We start from the raw sequence: 23,145 nt of genomic DNA, 5'->3' as shown, positions 1-23,145 counted from the left end.
TTGGCAGCATTCTGGTGGGAGTTTTCAGGGCTCGGGACGAACGCCGGACCCCCGCCTTTAATTTGGAAATAATATCGAGTCACAGGCCGCGCAATGGGCGGATGCCGCCCAGTGACTCGTTTCGCATTTATTTAGAAAGGTCTCTTCCCGGATCAGTTGCGCAAGTGTCAGCGTGACGCAAAAGGCAGGCGAGCCGGGGCGAAGCCATGACTCATTGTATGTAGGCTTACTGATCACGATGCCCCACCCAGCCTCCCAGGGAGAGCTGCCACAGGTTCTGAGTAATACCAGCCATTAGTTCAGCGTTTGTGATTCTGGACGGCCCGGCAACCGGTACTTATCGTAGGATGTATCTATCCTCTTTCCTGTTTCCAACACAACAGGTCTGCATGTTTCTCGTTTAATAATGATATACTTGCAGTATGTTTTGTTATATTTTTTGTAGTAGAGCATCTGTAAGGTTAGAGCCATGTTGTTGGTTCGTGGCAGCAGGTGTGAGACACAGAAAGGGGATTCGCGGCGTGTTAAAAACAAGCCGTGAGCGTGCACTCTCCCGAACTTCCGGTCTTGGGATGTGCCCGCTCACGGCAGTCGTGGGGCGGGACTTCCGACTTTGCGAGAAGCCCGCGCCCACAGAGTGGATGGCAGCAGAAGTCAGGAGAGGCGGCTGAGGCGGTAAGTGGGGCTTGGCACCTGTGTGTGAGCATGTGTGTATGCAGTGTGTGTGTGCGATGGCGGGGCGGCAGCGGCGGGGGGAGGGGGGTCTTTGTATGTGTGCGTGCGTGCGTGAGTGTAGGTGCGCTGGTGTGTGTGTGGGGGGTCTCTGTGTGTGCGTGTAGGTGTGCTAGTGTGTGTGTGTGTGTGTAGGTGTGGGGGCGGGGCGGGGGGGGTGTGCCTGTGTATGCGTGTGGCTGTGTATGCGTGTGGCTGTGATGTGCGCATGCGTGAATGTGGGTGCGCGTGCACGCAGTGTAATCCAGCCGAAGAGAAGCTCGTGGCAGTTTTTTGTCCTTCATTCCCCCGAGTCAGCTAGCTATAAGTCTCCACCTGGACGCATCCTTTGGATGCGAATTCCAGGCTCGACCTAAAAAGGAAGTCAAAATGCTACTCATGAACATATTTTTGTTCTAAGCTCATATACTTTACCAGCTGGCCACTTTGGCACATCTGGTATATATTTGTAAGTTATTGGACTTCTATGATCATGTATATCTCAAATTGTAGCGGTTGCTTGGGCTTTGAGATGGCCTCCTCCCTCTTTCGGCCCCCTCCCTCCCTGTTTGCTCCTGATTTTATCTGTTTTACTGTTTCTTTCCTTGAGCACTTATAAATCACTCTGATACCTTCTAGGGTCACGTGTATGCTATATAAAACTTTTATAAGAATAAACCCGCCAAACCTTTCCTGTCACTCTTCCACAAGAAGGATGCCCCTACCACCATCCGACTTCTTGGCATGCAGTTAGCACTTAGATGTTTACGTGAAGACCTAGACAAGGCCATTCAGAGGCCATCTCAACCGGCACCTTTTATAATTATCAAGCTTTTCCCCTTTTCGATATTCACCCTTTTAAGCTAGATATGTTGGTTATTCAGATATGTGACAAACATAGAATACATGTTTATTAATGTAATTATTCTCTGCCACGTGAAAATCAAGTCTGCTCAAATATATTCACACTATTTAATCTGAATATAATTCTCTGTTCTAATTAATTATTTTCGAGTTATGAGCAAGGTTTCATGGAAGGTGATAATTACATTTCTCGTCTACCATTGTTTAGCAAAGGGCACAGTTTTGCAGAATGAAACTAAGCAAAATGGCTTCAAGGTCTTTTTCTGCTAGTTTTGTATTCTGAAAGATTCAACAATGACACGCCGTGGTGGCACAACTGCAATTACCCCCTGCCCCTTTCACTGCATTGACATGCTCACCTTCAACATCTTCTAATATGCTTCATTTGAGTGGGTGTCGAGGTTAGAGCCTCTCCTTTACCATAACTCATTGTCTACTCAGTGGCCCCATTCATTGTGACTTCCTAAAGTCTTGTCCCATAGGATAATTCTGGCACAACATCCACATGGAGCCAGTCATCCAGCTATCCAGTAGGGAATTTCCTCTCCAATGTCCTGACCACTAAGGCGTAGTTTCAGTTTTTTTCGTTCAGCTCCCTAAGCTTCAGTTCCACATTACAACCATTAGTGATGTGGATACCTAAATCCATATTTCCCTCTCAAATATTCACTGATGGGTTGCACATTTCCAAAACTAATCTTAATCATGTCACCTCTTTCATGTTTGTGCTTAGATGGTGACTACTACCCAACAGCTCTGTTCACTACATCATTTTTCCAATACCCTCATTCGTGCAGGAGTTCCCCATCCTATAAAAATAGATCCACAGTACAATAAGGAAACCAGCTATGGGATCCACCCTATACATTTTCTGCTCTCCTCTTAACTGAAGTTCCATTCCTTCCCTACATGCAGATTCATTTCTTCTTATCCTCCTCGTGCCCCTTTTTTCTCTATCCCTAGTCCCACCACACTTTTCAAGTGTTCCTTAGCAATGTCTTATGCTGTCGGCGTCGGCTATTCCTTTTGACCTTAGCCTGTGTTGGTATCAAACTAGTATAATACATTTGTGACACCAATCACAGCCAGTAGTTTACACTTTTAGAGTATACACACAAAACTTCTAATCTCAGAAGCCTTTTTTTGAAGTATATTGATTTTATCTACTTCGTTCTGCAGGAGTATGAACACAAACGTACTCGACTATTTCTTTTATCAAGGATATTAGATAGTAACACAATCCACATCCCATGTCCTGCTCCTGGCTCCCTCTTCTGCCCAAACACAATGAAATGGTTGGTATTGTACACATAAAGAGATACGTGGTTATTGTCTGGCCAGTATGTCAATGTCATAGCAAGTATTTTTATGTCAAGACCAATCATAGTTTTTAGGAAAGTAAACACAAGCCAGTACTTTTACAACTTTGCTATTTAAAAATAAAACTGCAAACACAAGCATTTAGAAAGTCATTTGACATGTACAACTATTCCTAAATGATTATGCAAGCAGAGAAAGAATGACTATGTTAAGAAAGAAAATGGACAATATTAGACAACATTATATTCCAATACCAGTCCTAACCCTTCCAGAATCCCAAAATCAGATAAATTGCCTGTAGTTTTCAAGAGAAAGTTGGCAAACACAGAATGAGAGGATGGAGGGGGATATTCAGAATGGGCCCTACCAGACGTGCAACACCCATTGGGCTCACGGGGCTTCGCCCCCCCCCCCCCATCCCCCTCCCGTTGCGTGTGTCAGCCCAGGCTGACACAGCTTTGCGGGCTGGCGACCATCTAATTGCACCCGCACCCGAGTACTTAACAGGTCTTTAAAAGACAATTTACTTGTAAATTAGGCTTTTGTTGTGTTTTCACCCCTTCTTTCAGTCACTCTGCCTATGGTTGGAAGAATTAGCCCCCCCCCCCAAAATATTTTTCAGCCCCCTCCGAAATTTGGATCTAGTTGTCCGCTTGGGCCCTACCACCAGTGATCACCCCAGACCCTTTCTGCTCTGCCCGGGTAGTTAATGATGGGAGCCCATCTAGTTCATTAGTCCTCTTCTTCCGGCATCTGGGATCTCTAGTTCTACCTTGCCCTTCCCATTGGTGTTGTGCTCTTTACTGGGCTCAAAAAGTAGCCCCTGGTAAGCTCCTTCTCTCAGCTCCAGAGGTCTTGTACATTCAAAGGCAGCACCTAGCAGTCCCGAGAGCTCCTCCTGCACTGACAGGGACTGACTAAAGGAGCTCCTGCAACACAAACATCCTCTTTACGGAATGCGCAAGGGATTAAAATTCCCTCTGCGAATGCCTGATGGGTGGTCCTATCAGGTCCATTAGATGAAGGCCGCAAGGCCATCACGTTTCAGACCGCTCCGCCCTTGTTCCCTCGTCCCTCCCTAATGAAGGAAGTTCCATTCCATCTGTCCAGAACACACCTTCAGCTGGGTATCTACGGGGTGACTTGAGCAGATCAGCGAAACACAGGTGCCAGCTCTTCACCTTTCCCGCATTATTATTTAGCGCTTGGATGAGTATGATCGCCATGCACAAAATGTGGACCAGACATTTTTTATCAATAAGACAACAGGATAGGACAACCTGTTCTGCAGAAAACATAAACTGTTTATTTCAACGATTTGAAAGGGAATGTTAGAAAATTGTGTCCAAGTTATTATAGGTCATCTGGTATACCATATCCTAATCTGGAACAGCCAGCAGCAGAAGACCTTTCAATGCCTCCCAGAATAGCCTAATTTACGAACCAAAAAAGCAGTGGCAGGGTCCAAAGTGCTGATGTAGGAGCTGGTTCCAAATGCTGGGGGGGGGTTTACCAAACACCGGGCTGCCTTACCTTAATTTCACCTTATACCTCTTTCTTACATGACACTAGACTTCCAGGCTCTTTAATTCACTCTAGAAGGTTCTTTATCATCCCTGCTTTTTCCCTTTGTCATTGTTTTCATCTCTTTTTCTTCCTCCTTCTGTTTCCCTTTTCTGTCTTTCTCATTCTTGCTCTGGGTCAAAGTCTGATAAATCCTTGTCCCCAAAAATGAGTCCTGGTGCCCAGCACCTGCAATTACTTACAAAACTTAACTGTCTCCCAGCCATTCTGCAGAAGCCAAGTCCTATGCGGTATGTCTTTCCCAATTTCATGGTGCTGACAATCTAGGAATTGTGGATGCTTAAGGGCTGCAGGGCAGTTTGTCAAAGTCTGCAACAAGTAGGAGGGCATCACGGTCTCTGTTTCCAGTCCAGAAGTTTCATATCACAACATAATGCATTCTTGACTTTGTAGTCTTTCAACCCTGTCAAGTTTCTGATATCCATGCGTAGTATGCCGCTCCCGTACAGGTTTTTACTTTCCATTTTGTGACTTGTTCTCCTGGCTTTAGAATGTGATAAGACTACAAGTTCCAGAATGCAAAACACAACATGGACCGGAACAGCTAGTCGCTCATGGACTTGGGAAAATGTGATGGTTTGTTCTTGCTTTAATGAAAACAACGCATCATTATAGGCCCATTCACAGAGAGCTTACTAGTCCCACGTCTTCCTGAATAGATCATGTACTCACTTCTTGCTTTTAGTCCTATTCATACAAATAGAAAATCATGATTACAATACCATCATGCGAAGAAAAAAACTAGGTAAGCCACTCAGGAAGGAGCTGGGAAACATAAGGGCAATAGGATGTCAGTTGGAGATAGACTTCATTTCATTTGCCAGTATTGTTGATGGACAGTCAATATAAAGAAATGGGTTGGGGTGGGTCCCCATTGACTAACAGCCACATGCATCAAGCTAAAAACCGGTCGCAAATGGGCAGATTCTCAGAATCTGCCCCTCTGCGACCGGTATTTTTGCATTTGGAATGCATCATCCCAAATGCAAAAATCGCAATTTAAGGAATCTTTAAACTGAGATTCCTTAAATTGCGATTGCATTTAAGGAATCCCAAATTGAGATTCCTTAAAAGCAATGCATCAAAGCAAAAAAATTAGCGATTTTGCTAATAGGAGTAGCAAATTACCATGAAGTTGAACTTCATGGTAATTTGCAAAAACTTTGAAAAATGCACTTTTGTGCATTTCATGTTGCGCACACGCATGCCCTTAGGGCATGTGTGTGCGCAACATATGTGCACAGAACAATTTCAGGGGTGCAACAGGGTGTCATTTTGACACCCTGGCACCCTTGAAATTGCATTCTCAATTTGCGATTCTCTAATTGAGATTCGCAAATTGAGAATGTCTTCCCATTCATTCCTATGGGCCTCAGGGCCCATAGGAATGAATGGGGAGGTATTCCTTAATTGCGATTCACAAATTGCGAGTCGCAATTAAGGAATGTTTAGAAATCGCTATTTTTTTAAGCGATTTCTAAATGCATAGGGTTTTGCGATTCCTTAATTGTGATTCCTTAAAAATCGCAATTAAGGAATTGCAAAAGCCAACAATGATGCATGTGCCTGTAAGTGTCAACCGAAAACCAATTGGACAAGGAAAGGGTCACTCGCCAGTAAACAGAATCTCTGATGTGACTGACACAGCCTCAGCTGTGCAGGGCCGGACTGGGAATTCAAAGCAGCCCTGGCAATTTTGTCAGACCGGCCCCCAACCCCCAGGGGTGGGGGTCAAGCATGAAGCACTGCTGCTAAACAATACCAGCCCCCAGCACTGTTGCTTTTGTTACTGTGCGTCGATATTGCAGCATCGCTACAAACCCTGCCCCCACAGCTCCAAAACCTGCCCCCACACTTCCTGTCTTCCGGGCAAATGCCCAATGTGTGCTATGGCCAGTCCGGCCCTGCAGTCATGTCTGCATTTCCTATTCTGCAGTCAGCCAAAACCAATGTAGATAGAACAACATGCTTTTGCTCATTTTGGGTCAGTACAAAACGGACTTAGGCTCTGCCTCCCATTACGTCTAGCTCGATTGAATATTAACCATTTGATGTAGGCATAGATTTAATATAATATGCTTTACCTGCGAGATCTAACCACACTTAAAGGCTTGACCACCCAATAATCTGCCATTTTTTTTTTATTGAACCCAAGAATGCTCCCCAGACAGAATGAGGTATCTTTCTTGGGAGGCTTAGTGCGATGTGTGACATTATCTACCAGCGCTGTTTTTTCACCCAACAGCATGTAACATTCTTGAACGTATAGTTCTTTTAACGTTGTAAGGCTGGCCTAAAAAAATCCCTATACATAAAGTGTTGATACCTAAAAGTGCTTCGACTGGCGGAAGGTGCTACACAGGACATGGAGCCGCTTGACAACTATGTGGTACCATTATCTTCCTTACTGTAATGAATCTTCCACTTCACGCCAAAATTACAGTTTTACTAATGGTCGAATTGTAATGGAATGCCACACTTCTCGATTATAAAGGGCATTTTAACGTACAAGAAAGCTTATGGAAAGCTTATAAAAGCTATAAGAACACTTTTATGCAGGAACACTAATATTGTGGGATTCACAACCCTAGCACTCGGCTGAAGAAGAATACAAAGTATTTTAAGCAGCCAGGTTTTTCAAAGTTTCTAATTTTTGTTATTAACTTTATGGACATTCCTAATTGAAGTCCACATTTGCCCATTAGAAGGTTTTCTGCACATTGCAAGATGTGTTCCACTGCATTGTATAATCACTTCAATTCTAATTAAACCCAGACAATGTGGAAAATGTATACCGACCTTTGACTCTGCGATCTACCTTTTGCAGGTAATTCTATCTACAATAGCAAAATTATATAGCCGTTTTCTCTGCACGTTTAACTTTTGAAATAAGGGGGGGCAGAAGTCGTGTAAGGGACTATCGTGGAGAGACACGGAGATTGGTTCAATCTCCGTGCCTCTCCGCGATATTCCGTTATGCGCCACCTGCCCGCTGCCCACCTCCAGCCTCCCGCCCGCCTCCCGCCCTCCTTATTAAATTATATGTAAAAGCCTAAAATTAAACTTAAATAAAACTTACCTTACTGCGGCCGCAGTCAAGGACTGCGCATGCACAGGCTCACGTGCATGCGCAGTTTCCAGAAGAAGCCGCGATGGACAAGGATGCGGCCGCAGTAAGGGAAGTTTTATTTAAGTTTAATTTTATGGTTTAAATCTCTTTAGTAGCATTTTAGACATAACAAAGGGAATAGGACCTCCTGCTCCTTTAAGTGCGATACAGACTCCCGAGTCGGCGAATATAATCTTACCAAGTAATTGCTAGGAGCTGGTCAACAATACAGATTCATGTATAACACAAAAGTATGAACCAGCAAACCCCCCCCACCCCTGTCCACAAATCATGAGAAAAACGGAAAAAGAATTGGATATAGAGTTAGCGTGTTTTGGGCTTCCGCAAGTGTGTGTGGCTGCTTTGCTCAGGGATTGGTGTATCTGCCAAGCGCAAAAGTCGCAGATACAAAGTTCAGCGAAGGGTTATAAGAGTGTTCAGAAATAGGATGGCGCTCTACAGGTAGTGGTTGTAAGGTAATTGTGAGACTTAAAGTGGTTGGTGCTTCTTGATCAGAGATAACCCTAATCTCTGAAGAAAGAGGGGAGAGCAAAGCTCTACCTTCTGTATATATGCATGCAAGGTCAAGCGCACACAACCTGAGTCGGGTATACGGTCGGTCACAGGCTAGCAAGCCGATCCGCTTGCCCCATTTCTACGGCTTATTGCCGTGGCGAGAAAGACGGGGAGTAGTCCGTCGGTTCTCCGGGTGTCTCACACACCGAGAACCGACGGCGGACCTTTCTACCCCGATACATTTCTTGGACGCGTTTGGAAGCACTCCCCTTTGCGTCCATCTTCATTTTTTACACCCGATTAGGACCGGGTTGGAATTATCACCGGTCTGACGATACTGTCTTCAGCCTAACTTCGACAGCCCTGAAGAGTCACGGGTCCACCCCGTTATTGACGAAACACGTGTCGGCTGGTATTCGTGTAAAACAAATACTTTCAGCGGGCTAAATAAATAAGAAACGAAACAACAAGAGTGGAGTTTGATCTCATTCTTTCATCGAAAGACATACAACATACCATTGAACTAACTCAGGTTGTGTGCGCTTGACCTTGCATGCAGAAGTCACAGATATCGCGGACAGCTCAGCTCGGGAAATTCCCAGATGGGAGTCGATATCATCAAGGATTGTAGTCCAGTAGGAGTGAAGCCGATCACAACTCCAAAGTAGGTGTTCTAGTGTGCCTAGTTCCCCGCACCCTTTCCAGCAGCAGTCACTAATGCGGGAGTCGAATTGGTGGAGGTGCTCTGGTGTATGGTACCAATAGGTGGCTATTTTGGTCAGTGTTTCAATGAGGTCTGCATGGTAGTAAATGCCATGCCATTCTTTATGTGAGAGAGCCCTCCCCAGGTCCCGTTCCCAACGAACCCTGCCAGGGTTGTAGGTGTGAATGTTCGCTACAAGGAGGTGTTGGTATAGGTCAGAGACTAGCTTTTTATCAGAAGAGTGAGTGACCAGCCACTTCTCGTAAGGGGTGAGGTGTCGTTGTGCTCCCGGTCGGACCTGTGGGTGAAGCGCCCAGTGTTGCACCTGCAGATAGGGTAGCCTGTACACCTCAGGAATGCCATAGTCGTCTCTCATTTGCTGGAACGAGAGGATACCATCTAGGGTAAAAAGGTGCCCGAGGGACCGGCAGGGGTAGCGCCGCCAGGTCACAAACGCTTTAGGATATAATCCTGGGGTGAAGTCAGGATTATTAAACAGCGGGGTCAAGGGAGAGGGGAAGGACGTCAACTCGTGCTTGGTGGCGGCCCGGTCCCATGTCTCCATAACAGTGCTGGTGATGTAGGACGCATATAGGTTAGGTGGCCGGTGATGCTTCGGGAGAAAGGGGATCCCTTGTAGGGGCATACCCGCAACCGTCTGGTCCTGGAACGGCCAGTGTATACCAGACTCCAGCCAGTGCCATTCCACCAAGTAGCGGAGCAATGTCGGGTAGAAATAAAGTTGCAGGTCAGGCACTCCTACTCCACCGAATTCTGGCGGGAGGACTGCAATACTCTGCTTGAAGCGTGGTTGGCGGCCCTGCCAGATGAAACGTGCCAGGTCAGACTCCGTCTGTTGGATCCAGTCTGCCTGTGGACGCAAGGGGAGGGTCTGAAACAGATAGAGGATCTGGGGGAGAAGTGACATTTTGATGGCCAAGATCCTCCCTAGCCAGGATAGGGAGTGATGCTTCCATCTCCGGAGTTCCCCACGGAGTTGTGTGCGGAGCTTGGTGTAATTCGCCTCAACGGTGGCAGGGATAGTGGGGCCCAAGAGGACACCCAAATATAGGACTGTGGTGTCAGACCACTGTACGGGATGCTCCTCCTGAATGGAGGCGAGGGTCGAGTTGGACAGGAAAATGTTAAGGGCAATCAATTTATCTGCATTGATCTTAAATCCTCGCCTGTGCAAAACAGTGCAGTTCAATAAAGAGAGCTCGGATGGATTGGACAGGGTCAGTAAGGGAGAGTAAAATATCATCTGCGTATTAGCTAATCATATGAACATCCCCCCAAATTTAATTCCCGCAATGAGAGCGTGGTGTCTAATTCTCTGGGCTGGCGGCTCCATGTAAAGAGGGAATAAAATGGGGGAAAGAGGGCACACCTGTCGAGTCCCTCTACCTATAGGGATGCAGGAGGACGTATGGCCATTGAGGCGTACTGTGGCATTAGGCGACCGGTAGCAGTTTAGAATGCGGGTGCACAGAACACTCCCAAGGCCGAACAGATGTAAAACTTGCTCCAGATAGGGCCAGTGGACCCTATCAAAGGCCTCGGCTTCAATGAGGTGCACGATCCGTTTGGTATTGTCACTAGTTTGACGCTGTGTGATGAAGCCGGCCTGATCCGGCTCCACCAGTTGTGTCATATAGGGCACCAGCCGTCCCGCCAACATGCTCGTATACAGTTTGAAGTCGATATTAAGAAGAGAAATTGGCCTATACGAGCCACAGCGGGTTGCATCTTTCCCAGACTTCGGGATGACAGTAATCGAAGCTTCTAGCATTTCCTCTGGGATAGCCCCAGGTTGGGCGAAAGAATTAAAAAGGTCCTAAAGCAGGGGGGCCACCTGATGGCAAAAGGTTTTATAAAAAGCTGCCGAGTACCCATCCGGGCCGGGGGATTTTGCCCAATTTGAGGCACGACATGGCCATGATGATCTCCTCCAGTCCGATCTCCATGTCTAAGATTGCCGCCTGGGCGGGGTTTAATGAGGGAAGCTGTGCACCCTTCAGGTACTCCAGGCTAGAACGCGGGTCGAGTGAGTTGCCCGCATAAAGTGACTCATAGAACGCTCGGAATGCCTCTGCTATGGCCGCGTCATCCGAAACTAGGTCACCCTGTGCCGAACGAATGGCTTGCACCCCATGTCTCTGGCGTTTTTCACGCAGCTTGTGCGCTAGGAGGCGGCTGCATCTGTCCCCTCTGGAATAGTAGGCGTGACGTAGGCAGAGAGCCGTGTATTCTGCCTTATCCTTGTTCAGAGCGGCTAGCAGTTTCCGCTCTAGGCACAGTTGGCGCCATGCCCTTGCTGCCCCAGCACGCTGGTGCATTTGTTCCAGCTCAGCTACCCGCTGTGAAATCTCTGCCCGTTTCAGCGCTCACTCTTTATTGTTGGCGGCGGAAATGGAGATAAATTCTCCCCTCAAGACAGCCTTAAGGGCAGACCATTGCGTTGCCAGGGAGGTCTCAGCGTTAGCATTATGGGCTAAGAATTGTGTAATGGCCGTTTTATTCTGGTCCACTGTCAACGGGAGATGTAGGAGGGAGTCCCAAAGGCGCCAATGTCGCTGCGGTGTGGGGGCAGCGGGAAGCAAAAAGGTAACCACTACTGGGGAGTGGTCCGATAAAGACGCAGGAAGAATGTCGGTTTCCATCGCCAGTGCCACCAGTGAGGAGGAGCACAGGAAGTAGTCCAGCCTGGCGTAAGTTTTGTGGGCTCCTGAGTAGTAAGTGTAGGACCTGCTATGTGGGTGAAGGTGTCTCCACATGTCAACAAGATCTAAGTCCCGGAGGTGTGCTAAGCCGGACCTGGAGAGAGCCCCCAATTGGCCTGACCATTGGCAGGAGCGGTCAGTCAGGTTGTGGAAAACAAGGTTGAGGTCACCCCTCAAAAGTATGTGCCGCTCAGAGTTGGCCGTGGCTGCCGAGAAAGCTCTCCTGACCTTCGTTGGGAGCGTACACTTAGCCCCCCACCAGGGCCTGACCCGCCACTAGGAACCAATAGGCCAGCAGGCGCCCCCTGATCTCCACCTCCCGCTGAAGCACCCTGCCCCGGAATGCTCTAGAAACCAATATCGCCACCCCCGCAGATTTCAAAGAGAAGGAGGAAAATAGCTGTGTGGGAAAGGCTTGGGACTTCAGCCGATGTTGATCTTTATGTAGCAAATGAGTCTCCTGCAGGAGGAAGATGTCTGCGGCAGAATGCTCCAGAAGGGACAGAACTGCTCGTCGTTTGATGGGATTATTCAGCCCTCGCACATTGAGGGATAAGATTTTAAGGCGCGAGTGAGTCCTCTAAAATCCAATGTTTGGCTATTAGCATGGAGTGCCATCTGTATGCCGAATGCCAGAAAGGGGAAGTACGGACAGCTTCTGAATGTAGTGTGCTTTAACCAAAAGGAAAAGTGTGGACAGGGGAACCCCCCCCCCCCCCAAGAACTAACGGAAAAAATGAACAAGGGAACAGCAGCCCACTCCCCAACCTCCCCAAGCCTCCCCCCCCCACCACTCCGCTTAGCGAACAGCAAATCGGGAGTCCAAGTCTCGGTGTCAAAGAGGACGGGAGTCCCAAAACCCAGCCCGGCATGCCCCCCCCCCACCCTAACCCTAACAGCCCAAAACCAAAGAAGGTCTATGGGTAATGTCTGTTTCCAGAGGGCGTCCAGTAGATGCAACCAAATGGGGAACATGGTGAATCAGTGAAAAAAGGGAACAAAGAACCCTCCCCTCCACCCCCCGCCCACAAAGCCCAGCAAAGTCGCTGCAACAAGGCGCCAGAGGTGCCCCTCCGCCAGACCCTCAAGTGCCCTCCGGGGTCTCGTCCGCGAGGGCCACAGTGGCGGTTGCCAGTGCATCCTGCTGACTCTGTGCTATTTCGGATGTGTGTGGCTTCCGGTGACGCCGTCTCCTGGTTTGTCGCTGCCATCCCGAAGGGGATGTCGTGGGTTTCATGCTCGAATCCTCAGTTGCCTCCTCAGCCTGCGGGGGCGTCAAACCCAATAGTCGGCAAGTGTCTTCCAGAGAGCGAAGCTGATGGATCTTATTGTTAAGCAGGAAGATAAGGCGAAAGGGGTGCCCCCAGATATGCCCCCAGATATGCGATCCCTTGCTGCCTCAAGTGGTCAGTCACCGGTCGGAACTGCTTGCGCCGCTGTAGCGTGATTAATGCTAAGTCCTGGTATAATACAGGTGAGTGGCCCTGGAAAGAGATCGGGCGCAAGGCTCTCGCTTTCGAGAGAATTAGTTCCTTTGTCTTGAAGTCCTGCACACAGACCAAGATGTCCGCGGGTGGAGCCCGAGAGCCCCAGGGTGGGCCCACCCTGTGTGCCGTGTCCAAGACGATTTCTGCCGTGTGGGAGTCACCCAAGATGTGCCGGAATAGGCTAGTTGTAAAGGTGAACAGGTCCCTGGGGTCATCTGTGAGCTTCACCTCTCGAATGCGAATATTATGCCGTCTGGACCGATTTTCGACGTCCTCCAGGTGGAGCTGCATGTCCATGTTCTGGTCCTGAAGCCGGATGACCTCCTGCTGAAGGGTTGACAGGTCCGCCACCGTGGTGTCACTGTTTTCCTCGAGAGCGGCTACCCGTTCACCGATGGAGTCCACATCACGTCACACGTCCTTAAGCTTCGAGGGGAATTCAGTTTTCACCGACTGGATATCCTCCCGCAGGGTGAGGAAGAGTGATTCCAAAAAGGCCTTCGTAATAGGTTCGTCTGCAGCACCGGCAGGGGGCTTGGGCATCGCTGTTTCAGAGCCCGCCGTCACCATGTCTGGGTTGCACTGGGTGCGACCAAAGATGTCCTTCAAGGGCTTCACCTTCACGCTCCGGGCCTTGGATATACTCCTGTATGGCTAGCGGGATCTGAGCAGGTGGGCCGGACCTTCAATTGGATCCAGGGACACCCACGATGCACCCACTGGTGAAGCGCTCCCACGACGGTGGCGGCGCGGGGAGAAGCGATGGGGTATGTGGTGGAACGTCAGACGCGGGCCCCAGACAGAACTAAGATGTCCGCCCACCCCTATTTTGAAACGTAAATGTGGGGAAAGCATGAATCTTCACAGCTTCCTAAAATGGCAAAGGTTTCTATAGCATTGTAAGAAGGTTGAGAGAAAGAGAAACTTGGGATCTTATCACACCACTATTTCGGTCATCTGTAACTTTCTGTGGTTCAGTCATTATGAACCTCACATACACACACAGGGCATTATTTACAATGATTTCGTGTAGGGCAGAACCGCAAGTGTTTTTGCCAAATCAGAGGGCAGGAATGCACCATATTTACAAGATACAGTGCCTTCTGTCCATTCAGCCGATGAACAATATTTTGTTTAGCGCCAACGCAGGCACCCTTGCTCTATAGTGCAAGGGTGTCTGCGTTGTTGCCAGGATTGTTTTTGTGCCGAAAGATACACCTTCTAGCACAAAAATAATCCATGGAGGCATTTTCCTCTTTCTATTTGTTCTGTGGAATGCAGTACACATAGAAAGAGGACAAAACTAGGAGAAATAAACATATTTCTCCTTGTCAAGCCTGTCCTGGCGAGGAGTACAGTTTTGACGCATTTCCAGGTTTACTGGTCCTTGTAAATCTGGGAATGCATCAAACCCCATGGGTGTGGCTGGGAACACCTACCGCAGTGCCCATGGTACACCTCCCTGATGCAGCGTAAGATGACACAGTGTCTTGCTCTGCTTTACCTTACACCATATCTAGGAGGCCATGGAAAGCCACACAAAGTGGCTTTGCGTGGCCTAATAGATATAGGCCCGCACTCTGTGCTACTAGAATGTCATAAAATGTGACCTAGCGGTGGTGCAAGGGCTTGTAAATAAACCCCACAGTTTTTAGAATTTTGGGCCCTAATTATGATCTCAGTTGGTAAATATTGTGTATAGAGTTGAGTCAGTGTTACTGTTCCAGCAACTATTCATACATATTTCGATATTGTGCAACAGTTTGGTGAAATAACTGATAAAAACATTAGGGTGACTAAAGTTTCATGCGACACAACTCAGCAAAAAAACTTATTTCACAATGTTGCATTAAACAACAATGCTACGTAACCTACTAAGATATGATGTAATTCTGCTCCTTCCTTGCACTGGCACACTGAGTGCTGCCTAGCGCCAATGCGTACACCCTTGCGCCATGGTGCACGGGTGCCTGCTTTCCAGGCTGACGCGTTTTTATGTATACCTAGATGCACAAAAACAATCCTAAAAGGCAATTTTCTCTTTCTATATATGATGCAGATTACATCAGGCATAGAAAGAGGTAGTAACAAGGAGGAAAAAAACATTATTCCTTGTTACACCAGCCTCAGGTTGGTGCACCATTATGGTGCAAGCCCAGGTTTATAGATTTTAGTAAATCTCGGTTTGCATCAATATCCATGGATGGATGCCTAGGATTACCCATGCTCCACCCACTGAATGCCTCCCAAATGCAAGGTAAAAGCAAGGCAGCATCATGCACTGCCTTGAGTTTTTTTTTACTAAACTAACCAAAGCCATGCAAATCTGGCTGGGTGTCTCAGTAAATCCAGATATACATATTGCATTAAGCTGCATCAAAAAATGTGACACAGCCCAACACAAAATATTATTTAATCTGGCCCATCGTTTCCAGCAGTCATTGTTTCAGACTTTTGCTGTGGGAAACACTTCTGATAGTAACCAGGAGATGCACAGTATTACTGGAACCACTTTTGGCAATTATCGAAGATACTTAGGGTGCCGCAAGATTCTCAGCTCCATATGTGAGTATCTCATCTAGTCCGAAATGTTTCCTTTCCATTCTAGGATTTGTAGCCATATTGTTGAGATTATAAAATAATGACTACCTGTCTTAGTGTGCAAGGAATAAATGCACTTCTGCTCCTCCCTAAAGTCCATGTTGCCGTATCAGCCTTGTTTCCACAGACATCACCAGAGCCACTATGGTCTGTCCTTGTCCATTCCAATGCACAGATCAGCTTGCCAGTCTCATGTCCATATTACTCCAGTATGTACAACACCATTGTAAACCATATATGCAGTATGCAAAGGACATATTGACACGCGAGTCCTGTTTTCACAATGTTCTGATATGTGAAGTAGGGGTGTTCCTGCAACATTATGAGAAATTGTCCATTACGTGTAGTTTTTCATTATTTTTGGCAAGATAGTTCTGACTCTGAAAGCTTAACTGGCTCTAAAGGGCACTGGGTGCTTTCCCAGTGGGCTGGCAGGTTGTAGATAGGTTTCACTGCTGCTGGGGGATGGTTTGGGTACTTGTGGCTGGGCCTGCCACATTTCATACCTGCTGTGCTTCGGTACTTTACAAATAAATAATACAAAACAAATGGTTTTAAAGCGAGGCTCAATTCAAAACTATTTGTTTTTGCATTTGGGTGGTTCTTACCGCCTGAAACAGCCATGAGCATCACTGGCCATGAGGAGTTTGGGGGGCTAGGGATCCGCTGTTGCTTGGCTCAGAGTGCCCACTACATACATGCTAAAAACTCAGCAAAATTCAAAACAATGTCTTTCTTTGTAATGTGATCCTTCCAACAAATTTCAGTTTAGTATTTTAAATTATACCATTGCATTAAATAGCAATCATTAAGTTAGAAGCAGATTCTATTCATGAACTTAGAAACATTCATGCCCCAAGTCCCACTGCCCTGAAGATGATGCTATTAGTGAACCAAGAGGAAAGTCCGCTGTTTGTTCCCCGCTATATGGGGCCTAGCATGTTACTATAGATGGTTTAACATTACTGTGTTTTGCTTTCGTGCAATGCACACCTCTTGCTGATGTATTTCGAGGTGCTCTCATGTGATGATGAAGGTAAAGGAGGAATTGTAAATAAAGTAATTGCGTAGCAACCCACATTTGGTCAAGGGGAAAGCAGGATTGATGCAAGGTGTTCTGGTTTAAATGTGTGCTATTCCGCCACTGCATGGTTGTCTGTGCCTCTCGTTCATTTTTAATCAAAGCCTGATGCTTTCTGTTTAAGGTTTCGAGGTACTAAATCAGTGGTGCACAGTATTAAATACATTTGAGCTATGCATGTTTCACAAGGGCTGGTGGTGGTAGTGTTTGGGGAAGGTGATAGTTTAAAGCTGAAGCCAAAATGACAACCAGAGCACACGTCATTGGTGAGTGTGAGAAACTTTACCCCACCAAACTAAAACTCAATTTATTGTCATCAATTCTTGAATGTATTCCTCTACACACTCTTCACCATCAAACTGGTGCTTTCACTGTGAAGTATTCCTTCTAAATAACCATGTTTAGTGTATACACGTATGCTGGGAAAATAATTGTAACTTTCATGGTTGTCATATTGATTTCCTAAATCCAAAATCAAAGCTCAAAGGCAAGTTGAAACAAAATCCATATACCTTTAATATGGTTGGACCAAAAAAAGGTAAAGCATTAAAGGTAAGCACCCTCCGCTATCCAGAAGCTGCTTCCAGTTTGGAGATATCAGCATCATGTGTAGGGCCCACAGTGTGAGACTGTGAGAGTGATGTCCAGCTAACCTGCTGTTCACTAATACATACCCAAGTGTCATGCGGCAATTTAGTGCTGCTGCGGCAAAGCAGTTGGCAGTCCTGAATTTGTGGGCATGGTGCAGCTATCTGCATGTACAGAGAGTCATGCTCCCTCGATGAGTTATGTGCAGACATAAGTTGTAGAAAAAGCAACACTCTTTCACTGGTACTTTTCTATTTCATTCAAGAAAAGCAAGTGACTTGTGAAACAGTGCTACCTTCTTGTGACTTTATCCATTGTTGTCATCTTGGCTAGGTGATTAGGTGGATTTAGCTGATGGGCTGCTGCATGGGCTGTAAGGCTACTTTTGGAAATGGATGAGTTAACGAACCCCCAAAGAATGCAGCCCCATAGTCCTAGATGGCCAGTATAGCCCTGTGGTGTTGGTCAATCTTCGACGTTTGTGCCTATACATACTTCAAGTCGGATCTACACAACTACCCTATTCAGCAAATTTGAAGTAACTGAGCCCTCTATTAAGCTCCATACCATGATTTTGCGCAAGCTGGTGAGTAGCACCACCTTTAACCCAAAATAATAAAAACAATCACTGTAACAGCTAGTCAGACCTGACATGTGAGACCTTGAGATCCCCTCATTAGCAGTGCCTAGCTGCAGTATGCCTCTCCAAAAAGTCCCTTGCAGCTCCAATAGCCCTCTGCTTTGTCCAACTTCTCATTGTCAAGAACTCAAAGAAATCAAAACTCAGTTGCTAATTAGTCCAGGAAGCTAATGTTTGTGTTTCTTTCATATTTAGGTCTTAAGAGGGGTGTGTGTGTGAAAATAAACCACTTCCCTGAAGACACAGACTACGATCATGACAGTGCCGAATACCTCCTGCGTAAGTACTCTTGCTCTGATGATTGCTCTGTTGTATGTTGTTCCAAATGAGTTTAATTCACTGAATCCCTAAAGCTGAAGGCAAACAGCAATGGCCATAAAGGGAACTTCCTCCCAAACACCACTCTTAGTCATGAACATCTCTTACGCAAATAAGAAAGACATCTATTTGTCCCCCCCCTAAGTAATGACAGTGACAAATATACCCACCTATGCGTAAACAGAGGCGCGCATTAAGAAGGTCCCTCGAGGAATGCGTGACAGTGGTAAATGCCTCTGATGTATGTGCCTGTGGAAGGGCTCAATGGCTCTAGATGAGTGATAATGGGAGAAATGATTACCGCTCATATGAACGTTAAGTGTGTATGAGTAACGAGTGCGTACCCAGCAACCGCCTACAGGGCTACCACAGACGGCAAGCAGTGCTTGGAAAATGAATGTCACATAATACCATGCTTCCGTAAAAGCAACTGTGATCCCATGGACCTCCGACCTAGCGATGGTCTTTTGGATCTGGGACAAATGATGAGAGAAGCTGGAAGATGAATATAAAATCTCTTTAAAAGAGCAACAGCAGTACGCTACCTTTACCTATAGCAAAGAGGTGAAATGTAATTGACAATGAGCACATCAGTAATCCATAAAGTCATGGAAGCAAATCAGTTAGTGCAGTGCTCTCTGACTGTCACGGAGGGATCCATGTCAATATTCGGGATAACCATAAAATATGACTTTTCATACCATTAATCGCAGCAGAACTCATTCATACATTTAGTGGTTATTCAGAAAATTTGACATGAAATCATCCCTCCTTGTACTATGTTATAGGCCCCTCAGTTACTTGCATCTTCATCAAAGATAAAACAAAGAGACAGAATGAGTTATTTAGACCCTTTTCGACAACCCACCAGCCTTCTAGGTCAGTGGAGTCAATGGCCTTTACACCTGCAGCAGAGGATTGCCTCACACATTTAGAGATTCCCATCATGGGAAGCTGGGATGCATATGCCCTCAGGTGATATGCCAGTGTAGTATCTCCCTGAAAGGTACTGAACTTTGCCAAATGGAGTGCCTTGGTTTTTTCTTTGCAGGAAATGATCTTACAAACTGGCACTCTGGTTCCTGAAAACAAAAAACACAGTGGCCATCACATGCAAGGTGTTTTCTCCAGCACCTAGTGGCCATTGAGCTATTTCCTTATCTGGGACCACTATGTATTTCATGATGATCCCAGACAGGTAAATAACTAAAATAGAGTTCGGTGAGCATCACTAAAACATAAAACCCATTGCCAGACGAGCATTCGGGTCATTGGCTTCTGACAGCAGAGCCAGCTGATGGTCTGCCGACAGAAGCCCTGCAGTTCCTCCACATCTAAAAGGGACAAAGGACCTGCAAGTTTGGCAGTGTACATTGCATCACTTGGGCCTCGCTACAATCTATATGAACACCCCGAAGTCGTTGCCATTCGTTGTGCTTTACATTTGCCCCTAACAATGGCACAGTCCACTAAGGGGCGTGGATTGATTCACTGAGGCAGCCCAAAGCTCCGTTCTGGCTGTGCATCTAAATCAGAAAGAAGTGTTTCTGTCTGCAGCGCATGCGCTACAGACAGCGCACGATGGAAAATCAGAGCCAGCCTTTACTTGTTGCTCCTTGCTTTTGTGCAGGTGAACTACCAATCCAGTAAAGGCTCAGTTTATGGTTTCCTCTTAAATAGAAACTTACTTTTCAAGTTCGAAATATATTGATATCTGGGTGCTTCTACATATCGCTGATATATCATAGAGATGTATAATATACAAGTAACTAAGAATATTTTTAAGCCTTGGATCACACTTATATCAGACATATTTAGTCAATAGCCAGAAAGACTGTTCTCTTTACAGCTTGAATTTGCATTTGGGCATTTTGTCTAGAACTTGAACCCTCATGTTTCTAAGCACTAGTTCTGTTTTCTGACTTTCTCCTGATTGTAATGGTGTTCTTGTACTTGCTTTTAAACAGGAGCATTTTAGCACTTTTCTAAATTTGCTATAGTTTTCTTCCAATCAGACATGACACGTGAATCACCAAGTGTGTCTAACTATATATAAAGCCCACACTACAGACTTAAGTGCCCCTTGGCTTGGTTCGGTAGGGTGCAGAATTTCATATTCTAAGTCCAGCTGAAACCAAACATTAGGTCCCTTCAGGTTTTGCTTCCTACATGTTGGCAGGGCTGATGCTACATTAAGGCCTCTGTAGAGAGTGGCCCTTTGGTGCCACCCCACATGGCTACCAAAAGGGTGCTAAACCATTACTGGTGTTAGAACTTCAACTGGTAAAATATAATTCTGCTCACCACTTCAAAAATCATTGCACCGGAGCTGTAGGTTGAAAAAATGAAGTAGTATAGAGAAATAGACCTGAAAAGTACACAATGGCATTTAACATTGGATATTGTCAGTGGGGTAGATAGAGCTGCCCATTCTGGATGGATGCAACCAGGCAGCAGGCAAAAGTAAACGGCAAGAAAAACCCCTGAAATAAAACAAATCTAACACTACTTTGACAAATGGGTCCTGATTGTAAGCTGCTTATGGAGATTCCCGAGCAATTACTTTTGGCAAAAGTGTGGTTATAAGATAAACAGAGACAACAAAAAATAGTGTTTTATAGAAAGTGCCAGGGTAACGATCATAAAACTAACATGGTAGGGCCTAACTAGAGGAGGTAAGTATATGCATGTGCACCCTAAATTCAGTAAGAACACATTGTGCATTGCTGTAGTTATAATTTAAATATTTATTCTCTTCAGACAGGCCTTAGAATCTGAACCATTCGATTTCTGGACTGGACTACTGCTTTCACCTCCTTAATGAGATTCAAAAGTTTATAACATATAAATGGAGGCCTACAGTTATGGTGTACATCAATAGCCAATATATAGCTATGGCGTTCAAATCAGTTTGTGGAAGGAGACCTGTTTTGGTTGAGCTCTCTCCAAGTACTTACATATGAATTGTATTATATTCTGTACTTCAATTACAATACTACAAGTACTTACACATGAATTGTATTATATTCTGTACTTCAAGTTTAATACTTCAAGTACTACACATGAATGGTAGTGTATTCTGTACTTCAAGTACTGTACTTCTAGTACTTACATATGAATTGCATTATATTCTGTACTTCTAGTGCATTACTTCAAGTACTTACATATGAATTACATTATATTCAGTACTTCAAGTACTTACATAAGAATTGTATTATATTCTGTATTTCCAGCAAAATACTTCAAGTGCTTACACATGAATTGTCCTTGCCATCTATAGAGCCTTTCCCATGGTCGCTCCTTCTGCTGGCAGTCCTTCTAAGCCTCCAGTACTGGATGTTTTACATTCCTTTCCGAGTTTAACACTGGAAAGCTTTGGGAAATTGGCTCAGCAGGTCAAGTCCGGGTCTCCGGCTGACCCTTTACGGCCAGCTTTGTTCAGAGTCCTAACATCTCATGGTCTCTCGCCGATATGCTCTCTGATTAACACCTCGCTAGCATCCGGCCTGGTCCCTGCGAAGTGGAAACAGGCGGTGGTTATGCCCATCCTAAAGAAACCAACTCTGGATGCTGGCAAACCCGAGAACTACCATCCAATCTCACTTCTCCCGTGGCCAGCCAAAGTTGCGGAGGCGCATGTTAATTCTGCCCTCTCGGACCATCTTCTACGAGCTAATATCCTTGACAGCACGCAGAATGGTTTTCGGGCGGGACATAGCACGGAGACAGCCCTCCTCTTTATGGTGGAGCACCTTCGCTCCGTGCTTGATGCGGGTCAAACGACGGCGCTGGTGCTATTAGATCTGAGCGCCGCCTTTGACACCGTTTCCCACCCGATCCTTCTGCAACGCTTGGAGGAAGCTGGAGTCACCGGCCCTGCACTCCAGTGGTTCCGCTCTTTCCTTGCCAACCGATCTTTTTGCATGGCCGTTCCGCCCCATCAGTCCAAATTCCATCCTCTGGATCTTGGGGTCCCGCAGGGCTCCTCGCTGAGTCCCACGTTATTCAATCTTTACGTGAGACCGCTGGCTGAGGTTGTCAAGCACTGGGGTATGACCATGGTGTCATATGCCGATGACACTCAGCTAGCGGTTACGATCAGCGGGGATGCGGATGTGGATTCCCCCAGATTCCAGAACGGACTCCGGGCGGCCGCCAGCTGGATGACCTCCAACTGTCTCCAGTTGAACGCAAATAAGACGGAAATTATGATCTTTGGCAAGCATACGGAACTCTGGGGAGACAGGTGGTGGCCTTCGGATTTGGGTCCTACGCCAACTCCGGTCGCTGAGTTAAAAAACCTTGGGGTGTGGCTTGACCCAACTCTCTCCTTTGTCTGCCACACAAAGCGCACGGCGGCCTGTTGCTTTGGCATCTTGTGTGGACTACGTCCCGTATTAAAATTCTTCGATGCCACCACTAGGCAACTTGTGGTTCAGGCAACGGTGATCTCTCGGGTCGATTATGCCAGCTCCCTTCTAGTTGGGCTAAATCGGGCCGAAATCACCCGCCTGCAGCGGGTACAGAACGCAGCGGCAAGAGCGGTTGTGGGCTTACCTAGATTCTGTCCCACATCCAATACCTTGCGTGCCCTGCATTGGTTACCGATTGTGCAAAGGATCCAGTTCAAGGTTCTTTGTGTAGCCTATAAGATTCTTAAGGGCTCCCCTGCCTTGATTCTTTCCAATCTCCTGTCCCGCTATGTTCCGGTCCGCGCTTTAAGATCTTCGGACCTAGAACTTGCGGTCGTTCCCCGTTTCAAGCGCTGCCGGGCTGGCGGCCGCTCATTTTCAGTCCGTGCTGCGGTTTTGTGGAATTCCCTCCCCCTGAAATCCGTGCTCTTAGGGATTTGCTTTCTTTTCGCCGAGCCATCAAAACTCTTTTGTTCCCTTAGATTCAT

At 46.5% G+C, this 23,145-nt stretch overlaps 1 protein-coding gene across 3 annotated transcripts in view; it reads left to right on the top strand.

Moving 5' to 3' along the window:
• The window catches only part of CACNG8 (calcium voltage-gated channel auxiliary subunit gamma 8), an 83,040-nt gene that overhangs the window by 35,139 nt on the left and 24,756 nt on the right, over positions 1-23,145 (top strand). For 2 of the 3 annotated variants that reach the window (XM_078650934.1, XM_078650932.1), the window contains exon 2: positions 18,123-18,206. In XM_078650934.1, coding sequence (XP_078507060.1) covers positions 18,123-18,206 — 84 coding nt within the window. The remainder of the gene's footprint in view (positions 1-18,122; positions 18,207-23,145) is intronic. The other variant, XM_078650933.1, reaches the window with a different exon arrangement.

Source organism: Lissotriton helveticus, chromosome 7 (assembly GCF_964261635.1).
Source record: "Lissotriton helveticus chromosome 7, aLisHel1.1, whole genome shotgun sequence".
In the NCBI taxonomy this organism is placed as follows: domain Eukaryota; kingdom Metazoa; phylum Chordata; class Amphibia; order Caudata; family Salamandridae; genus Lissotriton; species Lissotriton helveticus.
Note: the sequence above shows the minus strand (reverse complement) of the source record. Positions and strands in the feature narration are given on the sequence as shown.